The 15985-nt window shown below is 43.0% G+C and overlaps 1 protein-coding gene across 2 annotated transcripts; it reads right to left on the reverse strand.

Moving 5' to 3' along the window:
- Window positions 1-2761: 2761 nt before the first annotated feature.
- LOC130194357 (uncharacterized) lies at window positions 2762-15985 on the reverse strand. 2 transcript variants are annotated; one of them, XM_056415333.1, is made up of 9 exons: window positions 15904-15985; window positions 13080-13338; window positions 12660-12677; window positions 12530-12568; window positions 7787-7935; window positions 5687-5801; window positions 4949-4973; window positions 4809-4846; window positions 2762-4054 (listed from the first exon to the last, which is right to left on the reverse strand). In XM_056415333.1, exons 2-9 carry the CDS (start codon window positions 13336-13338, stop codon window positions 3816-3818), a joined length of 882 nt encoding a protein of 293 aa, XP_056271308.1. In that variant the 5' UTR covers window positions 15904-15985; the 3' UTR covers window positions 2762-3815. The 2 variants fall into 2 exon arrangements, with proteins under 2 accessions (XP_056271308.1, XP_056271307.1); XM_056415332.1 differs by having other exon boundaries at window positions 4809-4856; window positions 5685-5801.

The following is a 15985-nucleotide window of genomic DNA, read 5'->3' on the forward strand; positions in this document are numbered from 1 at the left end:
TGCGCTTCATATCACAGTAGACTACTGCTGTAGAGCGGTGTGTGGCATTCCACAGACATTTGGGGAGGCAATGGGGTCAGCTAACTCAAAACAATGGACAAAAGCCATGGATGAGGAAATCCAGTCCTTAAACGAAAACAAGACCTTTACCCCGACATCACTGCCAATAGGCAAGGAGACAGTGGGGGGTAGATGGGTTTACGCCATCAAGACTGATGCAGATGGGAGAGACAAATACAAAGCAAGGTTTGTGGCCAAGGGTTACAGACAGAGAAAGGGAATAGACTATGGGGAGACGTTTTCACCCACGGCAGACATGACGAGTGTAAGGGTGGTGCTACAAAAAGCTGCACAGGAGAATTTACTCCTACACCAAATGGACGTGAAAACTGCGTACTTGCACGCTCCCATAGATTATGAGATCTACATCAATCCACCAGAGGGTTATGAAGAAAAAGAGGGTATAGTTTATAAGCTAGAGAAATCCCTTTACGGTCTTAAACAGTCCGGCCGAAATTGGAATAGGGTTTTGCACAATTGCCTTACTGAGGATGGATTCACACAAAACCCAGCCGACCACTGTGTTTATGACAAAGAGTCAAAAGAAGGAAAGGTGATCATAATCATATGGGTCGATGACTTGATCATTGCAGCAAGCAATGAAGAGAGACTGAAAGAGGTGAAAGAAATGCTCAGAAAAGTTTAAAATGAAAGATTTAGGCAAACTCAAAACATTTCTGGGTATTGATTTCAGTCAATCAGATGGATGTGTAAACATGTCACAGGAAAGGTACACTAACAAGATACTACAGCGTTTTAATATGCAAGATTGTAGGACCAGAGAAACACCCTGTGAGCAGAAGCTAGAGTATACTGATGATGCAGTAAAGATGGAAGATGTCAGGATGTACAGGAGGCTGTGGGTAGTCTTATATACCTCACTACTTGTACCAGACCAGATTTGAGTTTTGTAGTGAGCAGATTATCACAGTACTTTGCAGAGCCTACAGAGGAGCAGTGGGTCACTGTGAAGCACGTACTAAGGTATCTCAAAGGCACTGCAGAGAAAGGGTTAAACTTTAGGAGAAATGACAGTGAGGAGCTAGGAATACTAGCCTACAGTGATGCTGACTGGGCGGCTGATACCAGTGACAGACGCAGTACCACAGGATACTGTGTCAGTCTTAGTCAGAACAGCTCTCTAGTCTCGTGGAAGACTAGAAAACAACCCACAGTTGCGCTGTCCACCTGCGAGGCAGAATACATAGCACTGGCTTCAACCATACAGGAATGTCTATACCTGGAGCAATTATTAGGGGGTATAGATAACTACAAGTACACACAAACTATTGTACATGAGGACAATCAGGGGACAATAGCTCTTGCCAAAAACCCTGTAAACAGACAGAGGTGTAAACACTTTGACATAAAGTACCACTTTATCAGGTCAACTGTGATCGAGGGAAGGGTGATTTTGATGTATTGTTCTACCGATAACATGATTGCTGATGTGATGACCAAACCTGTAAGTAAGTTGAAACTGAAGAGGTTTGCAAGTGCTCTTTTTGGAGAGTGATATGTGTATGACAGAGGTTCACATTCATTCTGTTTTTTTTTGTGTGTGTTTCTTTTGCTTGAAGTATAGCAACCTGAGTTCAAGTGGGGGTGTTGAGATATGTACTCAGATGTATATGTAATGTGATGCTGTACTGTGGTATGTATATATGGTTACACCACAGGGTGGCGCTAGGGCGCAGGCTATAAAGGCTAATGTGCCATATGATACTTGGTTCAGTTGAAGTAGCTCTGACCGTGAGACTGATGTGTCAGAAGCGTGCTAAATAAATACGCCGACAACGGCTAAAGATAAATCCATCATTTATTCTTTCCTCCGAATGCAACGGTAGCTGCTGCAACAGTGCTCCACAACTCAACACTGTGTCATAACCACCAGCAGGTGGACACAATCAAGAAGTGAGAGGCACACAGGGGCGGCTTGTCCATAAGGGCGATTGGGGCGACGCACTGCCTCAGGGGAAAAGAAAAAAAGAAAAAAAAGAAGAAAAAAAAAAAGTCGCATTCTACCACTAGACGTCTGCTCTGCCTCTGTATGTCATTGTCCAATCAGGTAACAGTCATTCAGTCAGCCTAAAGTCATGCTTCAAATGGCCCCGCCCCTTCTGGGGCGATTTTGGGCGAAATGAAAATCGCCCCAGACCTCTCCCATTGACTCCAATGTTAAACCCATTTTTTTCACAAAACAGAGCTCTCAATGCATTCTCTATGGCTTCCGGGAGGAGTCGCCTCAGGTCTTGTCATAATTAATCGACGTAAAAGCGTCTCAGTACGTCATACAGCTTCGACAGAGGCGTATTCAGTCGGCCAGTGCTCAGGGCAACAGCAGCGATTCAATTCTTTCTTTGAAAGAGACTCCTTGCGGTCGGCGTAACATTGAAGACACATCGGCAACAATAGAAGTAGGACCTCCTAGACCAGTGGTCGCCAACACGTCGATCGGTCGACCTCGGAGACGTTCCTGTCGCTCTCCAAAATAAAATGAAAATAAAATCAGAAACACATTGTTCCTCATTCTCGAACATTTTCTGAGGTGTCTTCTGAAACGTTTTCTTCCTGACTGGAAGATGGACGTCAGAAAAGATCTCCGCCTGATGTTAAAGAACGCCTGTAAACGGGTTCTCTGACAGCCGTGTTGTCAGCTGTGCTCCTGAAAGAGGAACGTAGGACTACAGGTGAGGCGCAGGGAAATGCAGAAAGACCTTTATTGACAACTCCACATATTACACACGGTCAAAGTACACCGACATAAAACTAAGTCATGAATAAATAAATGTTGAAATGCCTGTACCTTAATGTAAATGTTTACGTTGCGGTATTTACAAGTTGCGCCTGCGCATGCGCGACAGCCGAGATTCTTGGCGACTTGCCAGGTCTTACCTCCGTGAGTTTGGCTTTTCTGCTGTTGCCCTTCAAAACAAAAGCTCAACATTTAGCTGTTTCTTGTCTGGTGGAGCAATCTGGTTTACTTGAAAGTGATTGCAATTGTATTTCTTCTATTATTTGAAAAAGCACAGATGCAGGAATCACAAATGGGGATCTCATATTTATTATTATTATAATTATTTAAATCTTGTTGAAAGAAATCACCAAATCAAAGACCAGGAGCTGGATTACTGACAGACAGCTCACAGACGGCCTCAGACTGTCTGTCTGCTTATGAACTAACTACAAGCTCACAGACAGAGTTCAGTCACAGCCGTCACACTGACTGGAGTCACATGACTTGATGGCATTGTGAGAAAGCTACACATAGACAGCTGTCTGAAGGTCTGTGGTTTTGGGAGGGTTAATCATTATCAAAAAAATTGCCCCCCCTGAGAATTTTTTCAGGAGCCGCCACTGCTTGAGACTGCTCGTAACCCGATTAAAACGGCAAAAAACGGCTTCTTGGACACATTTGATGAACTTAAAACCTCAAGCGAGCCTTAGACCCTCTGAATGGGTCTGAATGGCTGACCCTGAAGCTCATATATGAAGGAAAACAGAAAAAGAAAAAAAAGTTAAACGTAAAATTGTAGTACTTATATCCTCTTCCTCTCTCTATAACTTCACTATATATATATATATTATTAATGATATTGATATTTAATAGTTTTGTATGTTTAGCACTTACGGTGCATGTTTCTATTTATTAAAATTGTACTCGTCTTTAAGGCACTTTCAAAAACAATGGCCACATTTAGACTACAGGTAGTCAGTTTTCATCCTTGTTCAAGCCACTGTTGTTTTGTACCTGATCAACTCCTATTGCATGTCTTTATGATGACCTCTTTTATCTCCTCAAGCTCCATTTCATTCTTCCCATTGGCAGGAGTGTATGCAACACTCGGGGTTGCAGATCCTCCTCTCCTGCATTTACGCCAGATCAGTAGAGCCACGACGACGACGACTCCGATCACAATTAAGGTGACCGGAATATAAAATATGGGCTTGGTCAGATAACAACTCTCCGTGATGCAGATCAATGTAGAGTTCACTGAAAGGAGACAAAGACAAAAGGAAGCAGGTCATATCATATCGTATAGGATTTCAAAAGCATTGTCGATGAGTTATTAGCCATGTTAGCAACGTGGCTCTCTCTGGATGACCACTTTGGTCTCGACGGAAATATCTCAACATCTATTTGGATGTATGAATTGATTAAATTTGTGTTTGTCCCCTTAATGTCGCAGCTCTGGAGCGCATTGTGGCCGTGTTATATACTGCTGGGTAGCTCGGGCATTTCTTCCCTGTGATCAGTGAAGTCTTATCTTGTGAAAATACAAAAAAATTTATTTGTTGATTTACATTCAGTATTATTAACCTGAATCTGCAAAGGACTTCAAGTTATCAGATAAATGCTGTGGTGTAAAAGGTTAAACATGTGTGTTCACATTTGGTGTTAACTAGCCGTTAATCTATTTGTTATAGTTCACAATGGGACAAAAGTCAAGGAAAACAAACTATATTCTTTTTGTATTCTCTGTTACTGCTCTTCTTCTCTCTATTTACTTTCTATCTGATGGTTGAACCACAAACTGAACAACTCTTAAAGACACAGGTCTCTTCATTGAGCGTCCTGTTTTTATATAATCTAAATTTAGCTACAGTAAATGTGAGCTATTGTGCGATGCTTTTTTCCCCGCTGTTTGATGTTCAGTGTGTCTTAGAGCAAACAGCAAAGAGCACACCCTCTTTTTTTTTACTCTGCTTGAGCTTTCTACTAATTTCCATAACACAGGGAGACTCACCGGTGGTTATCGGATTATCCTTGTGATCCAAGATACGGCTGCCGTTGACAAGAGGACAGAAAATACATCAGTAAATGTCTTTTTTTCGAACCTCCCACATCATAAGCAGCACAAGTCTGTGACAGATAACATACACTTACTTTTGCAGGTGGCTTCCTCCAAGACCTAAAGGAGGAAGGAGATACACATAAATCAGTGAGAGTGAGTGAATAGTGCAATAGTTACATTTTTACAATGATCTTAAAATGTATTCTAACGCAAAGATATGCAGGTGTAATCATCAGCTATACTTTATTGGTCAAATAAATGTAAAGATGTTTTCAGGATTAGTTTTTATTTTTAGAATAAACATGCCTGGACATGTGTCAGCCTGGTTTGGATCGTAGGAAGAACATGTACAGTGTGGTCCTTGTTACAGTGGTCATAATGCAAGATAACTATTGTATTGCTGCTTCTATTTGATAATAGTAACCTGAATATGTTTGGGGTTTGGACTGTTGGTGTAACAAAACAACCAATTTCAATATTTTATCTTGCCTGGATTCTGGGATATTCAAATGTTTTTTTCTTTATTTATGGTACTTACTATAGATTTTTTTTTAAAGATGAATCGCTCATAAAAAAACACAATAGATAATACAGAACAACACTTGTTTCTGCCAAAATACCCTGCTAAATTTATGACACTGTGTTCCCTGATACTTCTCAGATGTTAGCGTGCCAACACGCCAGTCACATCCCAGCACCAAACACACTGAACTCTGAACCCCTTGTGGAATCCCTGTATTTCCACATTCGAACATTTCATATGTCATGGCGTGTCTTGTTGAATTATTAGATGTTGGAACCGTATCTGGATATGAAGTTGTTCATTACACCGTCGCAGTCGCTTATGTAGTGCACGTCAGGCTGGAAGTCCTTCATGGTGAGCAACTGGTTTGTCAGACTCTGAACCGACTCATGGAATTCAGAGTCACGGGCGATGACAGTTCTCTGGAAAAATAAACAAACAAATGTAGTGTAATTTTATTTTTAAACTTGCTCAATCAGAACATCAGTGGTCAGGTGATTTATTCATCTTCAGAGATCGCAATACTCACATTTCATTACACTGTTCATAAAAAAAAAATCACAAATATACAGGAGATTGAACATTTGTTGAGATTTAGGGAGTGTCCAGTGTCTGTGTTCATAAGAAGATTAACAGATAACATATTCTCAATCTCAGCACAGGACAAACAAGAGAGTAAAACTTAACACACACTGACACTTTATGTCACACCACCCCACCAACTTTCTCTCATACGTGACTCAGCAGTCCTGTACAAACATCATAGCAACAGCTGACTAACATGAACAATGTTCTTCGTAGCACCTGGCACTTGTCCAAATTTAGTTTTGTGCTGCCATCAAAAATGCAACAAATGCCACTTCAATAGCGTTACGTTAGCTGACATGCTCGACCACTTCCTGCTTTGTAACTTACAAATAAACAACTAAACGGAAAGATGATTCTCTCCTGTACGAGAGTGCAGGTGTGTTGCTTTGGATTTCAGAGCCTCTGGTGACAAACGTATCAACCGGCTCAGACCAGACTCAAACCAAGAACTTGGCCGACTGCGACTGAAAGATGTGTTTCCGACACCTTATCAGGCCTCTCCCTTATTGCTAATGCAAAAAAAAATATCTGTGTGTGTGTCGTCTTGCAAGGTGTGGTCCCAAAGGCCAAGTGTAGCTATAGCGGGAAGTTGATATTTATAGTTCTGTGTTAGTCACTCAAGTATTAAATAATCCTTCCTCTTTAGGATTATGCCAGCTAATGTTATCGTGTAGAGAAAAAGAGAAAAAGGAGAGAGAGAAGCCTCCTGTAAGTTGACCTTGATCCAGGGCAGCTCATGTGGGTGACGGATGGAACTAGACAAGGAACTGGGCTCTCTGTGTGACATATAAGCAGCAACACAGAGGACAAAAGACGCACTCCTGCTCTCAGAAGAATACGCTTAAAGCAGCGAAAGCAGACAGAGGAAAACCTGAGAAATCAGGAATGCTCGCATGGAACTGAGATTTTCCAGCTTTAAGAGACTTGATCAGACTTTTGACATCAGCGGACTGAGCTTAAAGCAGCAAAATGCTGTTTTAGAATAAACCTGAGAAATCCTTAACTGCTGTGACTGTTCCATTGAGTCGAAATTGTTTAAGTGACTTTGTGAAAAAGAAAGACATTAATTTCTAACGATTTAACTACGGGGGGAGCTAAAAGGCTGAAGGTATTTACCGACACCTGTGAGGGACACTATTCCCTTTAAGTTGGCCGGACTACTAACTGAGTTACCGCCATGTTAGGTGTGAGTCTGCCCCTCCTCTTCTTTACCCGATACACGAGGTGAAACGTCTCGAGCGTGTCATAAAGTGATTGACACTATCCCTTCTTCCCAACAGTTCGTGTCAGCGTCTTGAATGTTGTCTACACTGATCTTTGCTGATGAGAAAGAACTATAGCGCATTTGTTTCCATCAGAGCTTAAGGAATTATGTCACAACAGGTGCAACCGAACAGTTTCTCACATTCAAAAGTGTAAACTGGGAATAAAACCAGAACAAGAAGAAATAATCCGATTTAAATGTCCTTTACTTCATCCAATAATGATCCATTAAAGCTGTGACCAACCCGCTGGCCTGGAGTGCCTGGGTGTGATGCCTTTGGTCAGGCCCGTCGCCTGATAACAATCCGGCTTGGTTGAACCTGTGGGGAGATGAAACTCCCACCGGGCACAGCTGTCGCGGTCTGATACACAAAAGCCTCTTCAGCACCACAGGGTAGAAAAACAAGGAGAACAAAAGCAACCAAAGTGCCAACAAGTGCGTACGGCTCACGGATCTGACCCGGTGTAAAAAAACTAAAAACACCCTGTTGTGGGATCTCTGCTAAGTAAAGATTCTCTCTGATAACCCAGTTGTGGCTCAGAGCGCAGGACTTACGTCCTTTAACTCCCAGGACGTATCGCACTTGGAGGAACGGGGCGGTCGGGACAGACGGTAGATGAATCCACCGTTCTGCCGGCTGACGCAGCATGTGAGACTTGGCAAAGTCTCTGCAGGCGCTGCAGCCGAATTGGAATTCAGCAGCACTGCAAATGACAAAGAGAAAATAAAAATAAAACAGTTTGTAAACTCGTGCACATTCAATCATTTTATTTTTCATATTAAACTTCATATCCATTTTTATGATATTGTATTACAACGCAGCTGCAGTGCATTACGGTACCATGCAGCTGTTGGATGGGTTGTGGTGGAATTTGCTTTCACACACATTCAAGTTCCCCTCAGGATTTGTTTTAATAACTGGTGATGACTTTTCATCTAGCATGCACATCATCAGGTCAACACTATACTTTTGTTAGCAATTACCTGCAAAACAAATGCAATTAGATATAATCTGTAATAACTCAGGTCCATCTCATTGAGATCTTTTCTCAATTTGATCAGAGAACCTTATTCTCAATCCGTCCACGTACAAGAACACAGTCTGGATGAAAAGTAGTTTCTCTGGGGCCAATGATGCTACATTTATCATTTAAGCAGGTAACACGTGTTTCATGAAGGGGGCTGTGAATATCAAGTATTTATTATTTTATTTGTCCCTGCAGGTCTCAGGGTCAGAGGTCAGGACCACGGGGGTCAAGACATGAAGACAGAGGGATGTGGACTTTCCAGTCAAAAATTTTATCGTGAATCCTGAATGATTTCAAGAAAGAGGGTAATTGCAGCAAAAAAGGAAACAAGGGAAGTGAAGTGAATAAGAGGTTAAGAGGTCAAGCAGCTTATCACAGCACATATTACACAGTTTCAAATATAGATCCTCATTGTGATCAGACCTCTTCTCTTTCAGAATGAAAGAACAGTAAAGGTAAACAGAGCTACAGTACGAATAAGTGTTTAGTCAGGACTGAGAAAAGCTTTGCTTTCTCTAAGATAAACCGTCAGAGTTCAGATCTGTTCATCACGGAGCTGCCTCGGTGTTGAAATACGTTTTAAGTTATGGATTATAATGTCAACAACAATTACAAAGAAGCAGTCTTAGGCAATGACAATCTTAGATCCTCCAACAATGCTCATGTAAAATATGTATGCAGTATATATGAATGATAATCTTCACGCCACATATATTAAAATAGGATTTTTTTTGTAAGATGTGTGGCTTTTGACTTTTGAAAGAGTTGCATAAGAAAGAGGAAATTCTTTTGGAAGTTTTTTTCCATTGCCCTATGTTCTTCCACGATGACTAAGATTTCCCAGCAACAGCAGGCATTCCATGTTAGTGCGTGGAAAGGGAAACAAAAGCAAGAAGAAATCTGGTGATGCCATACACTTTCTCCACGTGTCAACAAAGTGGATTACTAAAGTAGTGTTATCACTGTGTTAATTTGTTAGAGGGGACAGGTTTCCCCGTGTTATGTAATGATATACAGGATACCTTATAAGGACGTTCATAAGGAGTCCCCACAATGTGACTGTGTTAACAGGTTCATGTCCCCACAACACGAGTGATGCATTATAATCAGTGGCGGTTCGTCCATAGGGGCGCTAGGGCGCCGCCCCTCTTAAAATTTGGAGATGAAAAAAAAGAAGAAGAAAAAAAAAAAATCCTGTCAAAAAACATTATATGCCAAATCATTTAAATAGTAAATATACCGTGTTGACGCGCTAAATGTGTGTGGGAGACCGTCAGCCTGTCAACAACCACTTAAGTTAATGTGAAAAAATATAATATATCGCCATTATCACGGAGAGAAGCCCCTCCCCTTTTTGGAGGCTATCTAACGCGTGTGTACGGCATCGATACAACATTTCAGTCGTTTTGGCAATGACCGGCTTCTCATTGGCGGATGAAACCGGGAATCTTTGGTCGCAAAAATGTGCGCACGGGATTGGATTATTCGGCAGATCAGAGACCCGTATGTTCCCTCAGTTCATAGGGCAGTGTTGCCAGGTCCGCGGTTTTCCTGCGGAATCGGGCCACTTTTGAGTTTTGAAGTGTTGACTTGCCGCGGGTTGAATTTTGTGTCCATTGGTTCGGGTAGACCTATTTTGCATGCAAATTACATGAATATCTTTAAATAAAAATCCATATTTTAAATGAAATAATTTATTCATACCCAAATCCTACCAAACTGACTCCAGATCAGCACGTACACATTTTATTTATGATAATATACTGTATAATTACACAAGGCCATTTTAGGACCTAGGTGAAATAACTTGAGGGAAAACTGCTTTTAATGCTGGCAAACTAAACATATGTTGTTACTTTGTAGATATTACAATACATTTGGCAATGATAGCAATGCTGTTGGACTTTAAAAGCAGTGTATATGGTTTGGCACGGGCATATTTTGAGTTCTGATTTTGGGCTGGTTTTTGGGCTGGTTGTGTCACACAGACCTGGCAACCCACGGAGCAACATAGCTAGCAGAAGCTTTATGTTAGTATGGCGTCGGCGACTGAAAACTCTGGTATCTCTACACCAAACACCTTTCAATCGACGGTCAGATATTGACAAGAAGAGGCTGAAAGAGTTGGGACCCGAACATCCGGATTTAAAAATTCTGCAGCAAATCGCTGACCGCGGGAGGACGTACACCCGGAGGTTCTCCTCAAGCCTATATGCTAACGGGCTGGTTAGCTGAATGCTCCATGAGTAATTCGTTTTTGTTTCCCCTGTCTGTTTTCCAAAGTCCTGGGACGGAAACTCTCTGGACTACAACGGGGTGAGGGATCTACAGAGCTTCAGACAAGTGTAAAGCACGAATCTTGCCGCAGTTATCTAGCTAAGAGCATGGAGCTAACTCGCTAACAGCATGAAGCTAACCCCGTTTGCAGACCGAACTGGCATCGAAAACACAACGAAGAAGTTCTGAAAAACAGACACATTCCCTCCAGAATAATGGAAACAGGCTGGTTACAGACATGATTGACTTTAACCAGAGTTATTGAGAAGTTTGACCACTTTAAAGAGAGGAGGCTACTTTTCTTTACATATAGTGGGTCTACTCTGTCAGTTAGAAATGCACTCTGTCATTTCTTGTTTTCAATGTATTGTATTTTATTTGTTTGTTGTTCAACGATATTATTGAGTGTTTGTGAATTTTATTTTAATGAGCTATTTTTATTTAGCGTTAAATTTAAAAATCTGTTTCCTGCGGAAATTGCTTTCCATCTGTTGCACTTCCTGCTCCTGAGTCCGTCTTTCCGTCACAATGGTTTTATATTGCCGAGGGTGAGTTCAGTGAAAAACGATTTTGCACTATTTTGGCTATATTCTACAATAAAAAGTAACCGTTTATGTTACATACAGTAATGGAATGTTAATACGATCCCGGCGTCCAGCTGTCGTGTCATTTAGACCGTCAACATATATGTTTGGTGGCGGTCTCATTGAGCCACTTTCTAGCTCATGTAGTTATTTATTTTGTCCATTAGGGGCCTCTGTTTTCCCCTTGTATGTTACATGTCATGGTTTTTGATGAGAATTGTTATTATTTAGATTTAATGTGGTCCTGTCTTCCATGGACAATGGTTTTATATTGCTGAGGGAAGTGGAAGTGCAGAGACAGATCAGAAGGCAAATGTGTGTGTTCTGTTGTCTTCTGCAGAATAAATAAGTGCTGGGAAAATCCACCATCTGAGCCGACTTCTTCCATGCCCGTTCCACATCAGTTACATCTGCTCTGAACCTCTTTCATGTGAGGGTGAAACTCTTTTATTTTGCAAACCTCTGAAACCCAACCCAATGTTCCTTAAAGCTGCTCTGAACCTCTCATGCCCAAAGTTACAGTGTGTTGATTGTTGTTATTGGACAGTGTTGAACACGCTGTGTTCTTGAAATAAAGCTTTGTTTTTTACAATATTCTACTCAAAACCTCTTTTCTTCTCATTGTTGAGTGATATTTAAACCACGTCGCCCAACTGCGCCCCCCCCCCAAAAAAATTTCACCAGCCGCCACTGTTGACAACACCAAAAAGCTACATCTTCATAATTTACATTGGAACGTGTAATTCATTACAAGAGACTTCGCTTGCTTCGCCCTTATACTGTAGCTGCGAGCGTGGACTGGCACTATATGACATTGCGTAATCACTGCCAGAAAGCAGGTCGAAGTACATCCGCCCCGGATCGGGCGGCCCCAGAATCCTACATAGCGGAGTTATTTCCCCACAGACCCCCGATGGCAATGGCGGAGGCGCAAATCTCCATATTAAAAGTCATTGTAGCGGCACAATTTTTTTCAAGCTGTTATTTTAAGGTACAATTGTTGCATAATGTTACTTTAAATCACAGAAATTACACATTATAAAAACACTCGAAATAACATCAGTTAATTTTGCATAATCAGAAACGCCTCCCATTTTACGCTGTATGAATAAAATAACTTAAAACATGCAGATTTCTCCACATTTTACAGACCGAGAAACAAACTAATATTGCACCTACATTAACTAGTTCTCTCTTCTGTGCCAACGTTGACATTGTTGAGTGCTATTTTAGCAGGACAGGTTTAATCATGACTAAAGTCTTAATTGGCTGAGACGTTTCTTCAATTGGAATGGCGCAATCAGATTTGGTTTGACCCTCATTTGAAACATGTTCTCCATAAATGTGTCCCTCTTGGGTGTGCAGAACAACAATGAGCAACCCCCTGATCGGTGGTCAGAACTACTCACCCGCGTCCTCGGCAAGGAAGTCCGGATTTTTTATTGTGGCTGAAAGAACGATAGGAAACCCTTATTATTGTCATTTCCCCACCAGATATTCCACTCGGATGTCAATCTTGTGAATAAAGAGAAGACTCACCTAGCATTCTGGGGCACTCTGTAGAAACACACACAATCACAATGATTAATCACCCAGTAGAAGACTGTACTCGGACATAATTCAGTTTGAAACCATTTTTTTTTCATGTGGTGGGAACATGACTCGTAGTGGAAGGGTTATCAGCTAGCTATTCATAAGACAAGTGGAAAGAGATAAACAGCCTTTCATGTCTCACTCAAAGCGCTTTAACACTACTTGCCATCCTTCACCCATTCATACACAGATGGGAGGTTCTACCATGCATGGTGCCGCCTGCCCATAAGGAGAAACTAACATTCAACAAGGGCCGGGGATCGAACCGCCGATCATCACAACTCATCCACCGTCGCCCACACGGGTACGAGCATAAGTTGCGATTCGATGAAACAAAGCAAATGAACCTCCTACTTCAACTCTTACCAGAATCGAAGAGGTCTATTGTTCTACCATCTCCCTCCATCACCAGTTTCGAGTTCTCCGTCACGTTTCTGCAAACGGTGAAGACGTCCTCTCCGCTGGTACACGGCGTACAGTTGGAGGAGAGAGGCGGGCGGGTGGAGGAGCAGTTGGGAGGCATACCCGTTCCAGAATACATGTTCCCATGGTCGTCCCCCTCCTTGTACAGCAGAAGCACTTCAATGATGACTGCCATCACGGACCGTTGACACCTGAAAAACATCTGGGGGGAGACGGGGGGGGGACAAAATGATCCTGTCCATTTCTATTATTTTTGGATTCAGACATAAGATATGTCAAGAGGTAATTGCAGGAGAAATAAAGAAAATCAAATCAATTTGAAAACGTAGTGGTGCATTTGACCCCATCAGCACTTTCCACTCATTAAATCAAACTCGTCTCACATTTTAACTCAAGTGAGTCCTGATAGCATTTAACCTGAATCTGTGATTCATTACAAAGCGAGAAAGTTCTATTAACTCTTATGATTTGTAGTTGGACACATTCAAGGGGCCGGGAGGGAAAGCAATTTTCACTCCATGCCGACTGATTCTTTGTACTGTAAAAGTCGATTTGTATTGTTGGCACGGTATAATTAAATAGGTATGTCAGTTTCAAACTGTTAAACTAGAATACATGCAGTTGAATAAATGTCCACTGTTACTTCCTGCAGCCTTATTATGAGTCTGTGTACAGTAATTTTGATGAATTTAAAATGTGAAAGTGTGAAACGATCATCTTGACTCAATGACTACAGGCCCATCGCCCTGACCTCTGTGGTCATGAAGTCCTTTGAACGCTTGGTCCTGTCACACCTCAAGACCATCACCGACCCACTCCTGGACCCCCTGCAGTTCGCCTACAGAGCCAACAGGTCTGCAGACGACACAGTCAACATGGCCCTTCACTACATCCTCCAGCATCTGGACTCCCCAGGAACCTACGCCAGGATCCTGTTTGTGGACTTCAGCTCTGCTTTCAATACAATCATCCCGTCCCTGCTGCAGGACAAGCTCTCCCAGCTGCACGTGCCCGACTCCACCTGCAGGTGGATCACAGACTTCCTGACCGACAGGAAGCAGCACGTGAGGCTGGGGAAACACGTCTCAGGCTCCGGACCACCAGCACGGGTTCCCCAAGGCTGTGTTCTTTCCCCTCTGCTGTTCTCCCTGTACACCAACAGCTGCACCTCCAGTCACCAGTCCGTCAAGCTCCTAAAGTTCGCGGATGACACCACCCTCATTGGGCTCATCTCTGGTGGGGGCGAGACCGCCTACAGGTGGGAGACTGACCACCTGGTGACCTGGTGCAGCCAGAACAACCTGGAGCTCAACGCTCTAAAGACAGTGGAGATGGTTGTGGATTTCAGGAGGAATGCAGCCCCACCCGCCCCTCTCATCCTGTATGACTCCCCCATCGACGCTGTGGAGTCCGTCCGCTTCCTGGGCTCCATCATCACCCAGGACCTCAAGTGGGAGCTGAACATCGGCTCCATCACCAAGAAGGCCCAGCAGAGGATGTTCTTCCTGAGGCAGCTGAGGAAATTCAACCTGCCAGGGAGAATGATGGTACAATTCTACACGGCCATCGTTGAGTCCATCATCTGCTCCTCCATCACCGTCTGGCACCCTGCAGCCACAGCCAATGACAAGCGCAGGCTGCAGAGCATCATCCGCTCGGCCGAGAGGGTTATCGGCTGCAATCTGCCTTCCCTCCAGGTCCTGTTCACTTCCAGGTCACTGAAGCGGGCCAGAAAGATTGTCGCTGACTCCTCCCACCCTGGACACTCCTGTTGAGTCCCTCCCTCGGGAGGAGGCTGCGTCCATCATGACAAAGACCACCCGCCACACCAAAGTTTTTCCGTCGTGGTCGGGCTCATCAATGGAACCGGGACTGACTGACTGTCACCCCCAGGACTACCACCTCTTCTTCCACCTTCCTCTCTCCTCCTTCTTCCCGCTCCTTCCTCTTCCTCCTCCTCCCTCCTCCTCCCTCCTCCTCCTCCTCCTTCTTCTTCCCTCCTCCACACACGTCACTTTAACATGCACTTTAACTAAAACACACCACTTGAAGCACACACCCAAACACTTTCACATTATTTGTTGTCTTTCTGTCGTGTTGATTGTTGTTTGTTTGTCATGTCCAAATGTTGCACCTTCCACCAAAAAAAATTCCTCGTTTGTGTAAACATTCCTGGCAATAAAACTGTTTCTGATTCTGATTCTGATTGTTTTCATCCCCCTTGAAAAACATTTCAGGAAAGTGGATGGAAAAGTGCACATTTGGCGGCAAACAGGCGTTAATGCTCCGGCGCATGCGCACATGTATTTGTCATGAGTCTGTCCTGTCGGCATCGAGCTTCTGAAACAAATCCTGGAATGTTTTCGCCGCACTCATTCATTACTCTCATGCAACTTTTTTATGTTGTTGATGTCTTTCTGTGCCCCTTTATGGAAAACGCACCGCTGTGTCGTCGGGCAAAGTTCAAACAAAACTCTTTTCGAAGACTCTATCCACTCGGAGTCAAACGTGTTCACAGCCAGCAGGACGATCTCGTAGTGGCTTAACATCTTAATTTTCACGGCAAGGAAGTTAAGCAACTCATCCTCCCAGTGCTGCCCGCCATGTTCGTGCCCTAAGCACAACTCCTTTATGATGCGGCGGCGCTGCATCCTCAACAATAACCTGACCGTAAACTGTTTTATAAAGACATTTGTTTAATGTGTCGGCAAAGTGTGTAAAAAAGATAATTAAATAAACAAGAAAATCAAAAATAAGACAAACTTACCACTGGCTCAGTGACGTGAGGGCTTTACAGTAGTGATGTGTCGAGGCTTCGAAGCATGAGTAATAATGAAAAGTGGTTGTGA

The sequence above is a fragment of the Pseudoliparis swirei genome, chromosome 5, assembly GCF_029220125.1.
Source record: "Pseudoliparis swirei isolate HS2019 ecotype Mariana Trench chromosome 5, NWPU_hadal_v1, whole genome shotgun sequence".
Taxonomy (NCBI): Eukaryota; Metazoa; Chordata; class Actinopteri; order Perciformes; family Liparidae; genus Pseudoliparis; species Pseudoliparis swirei.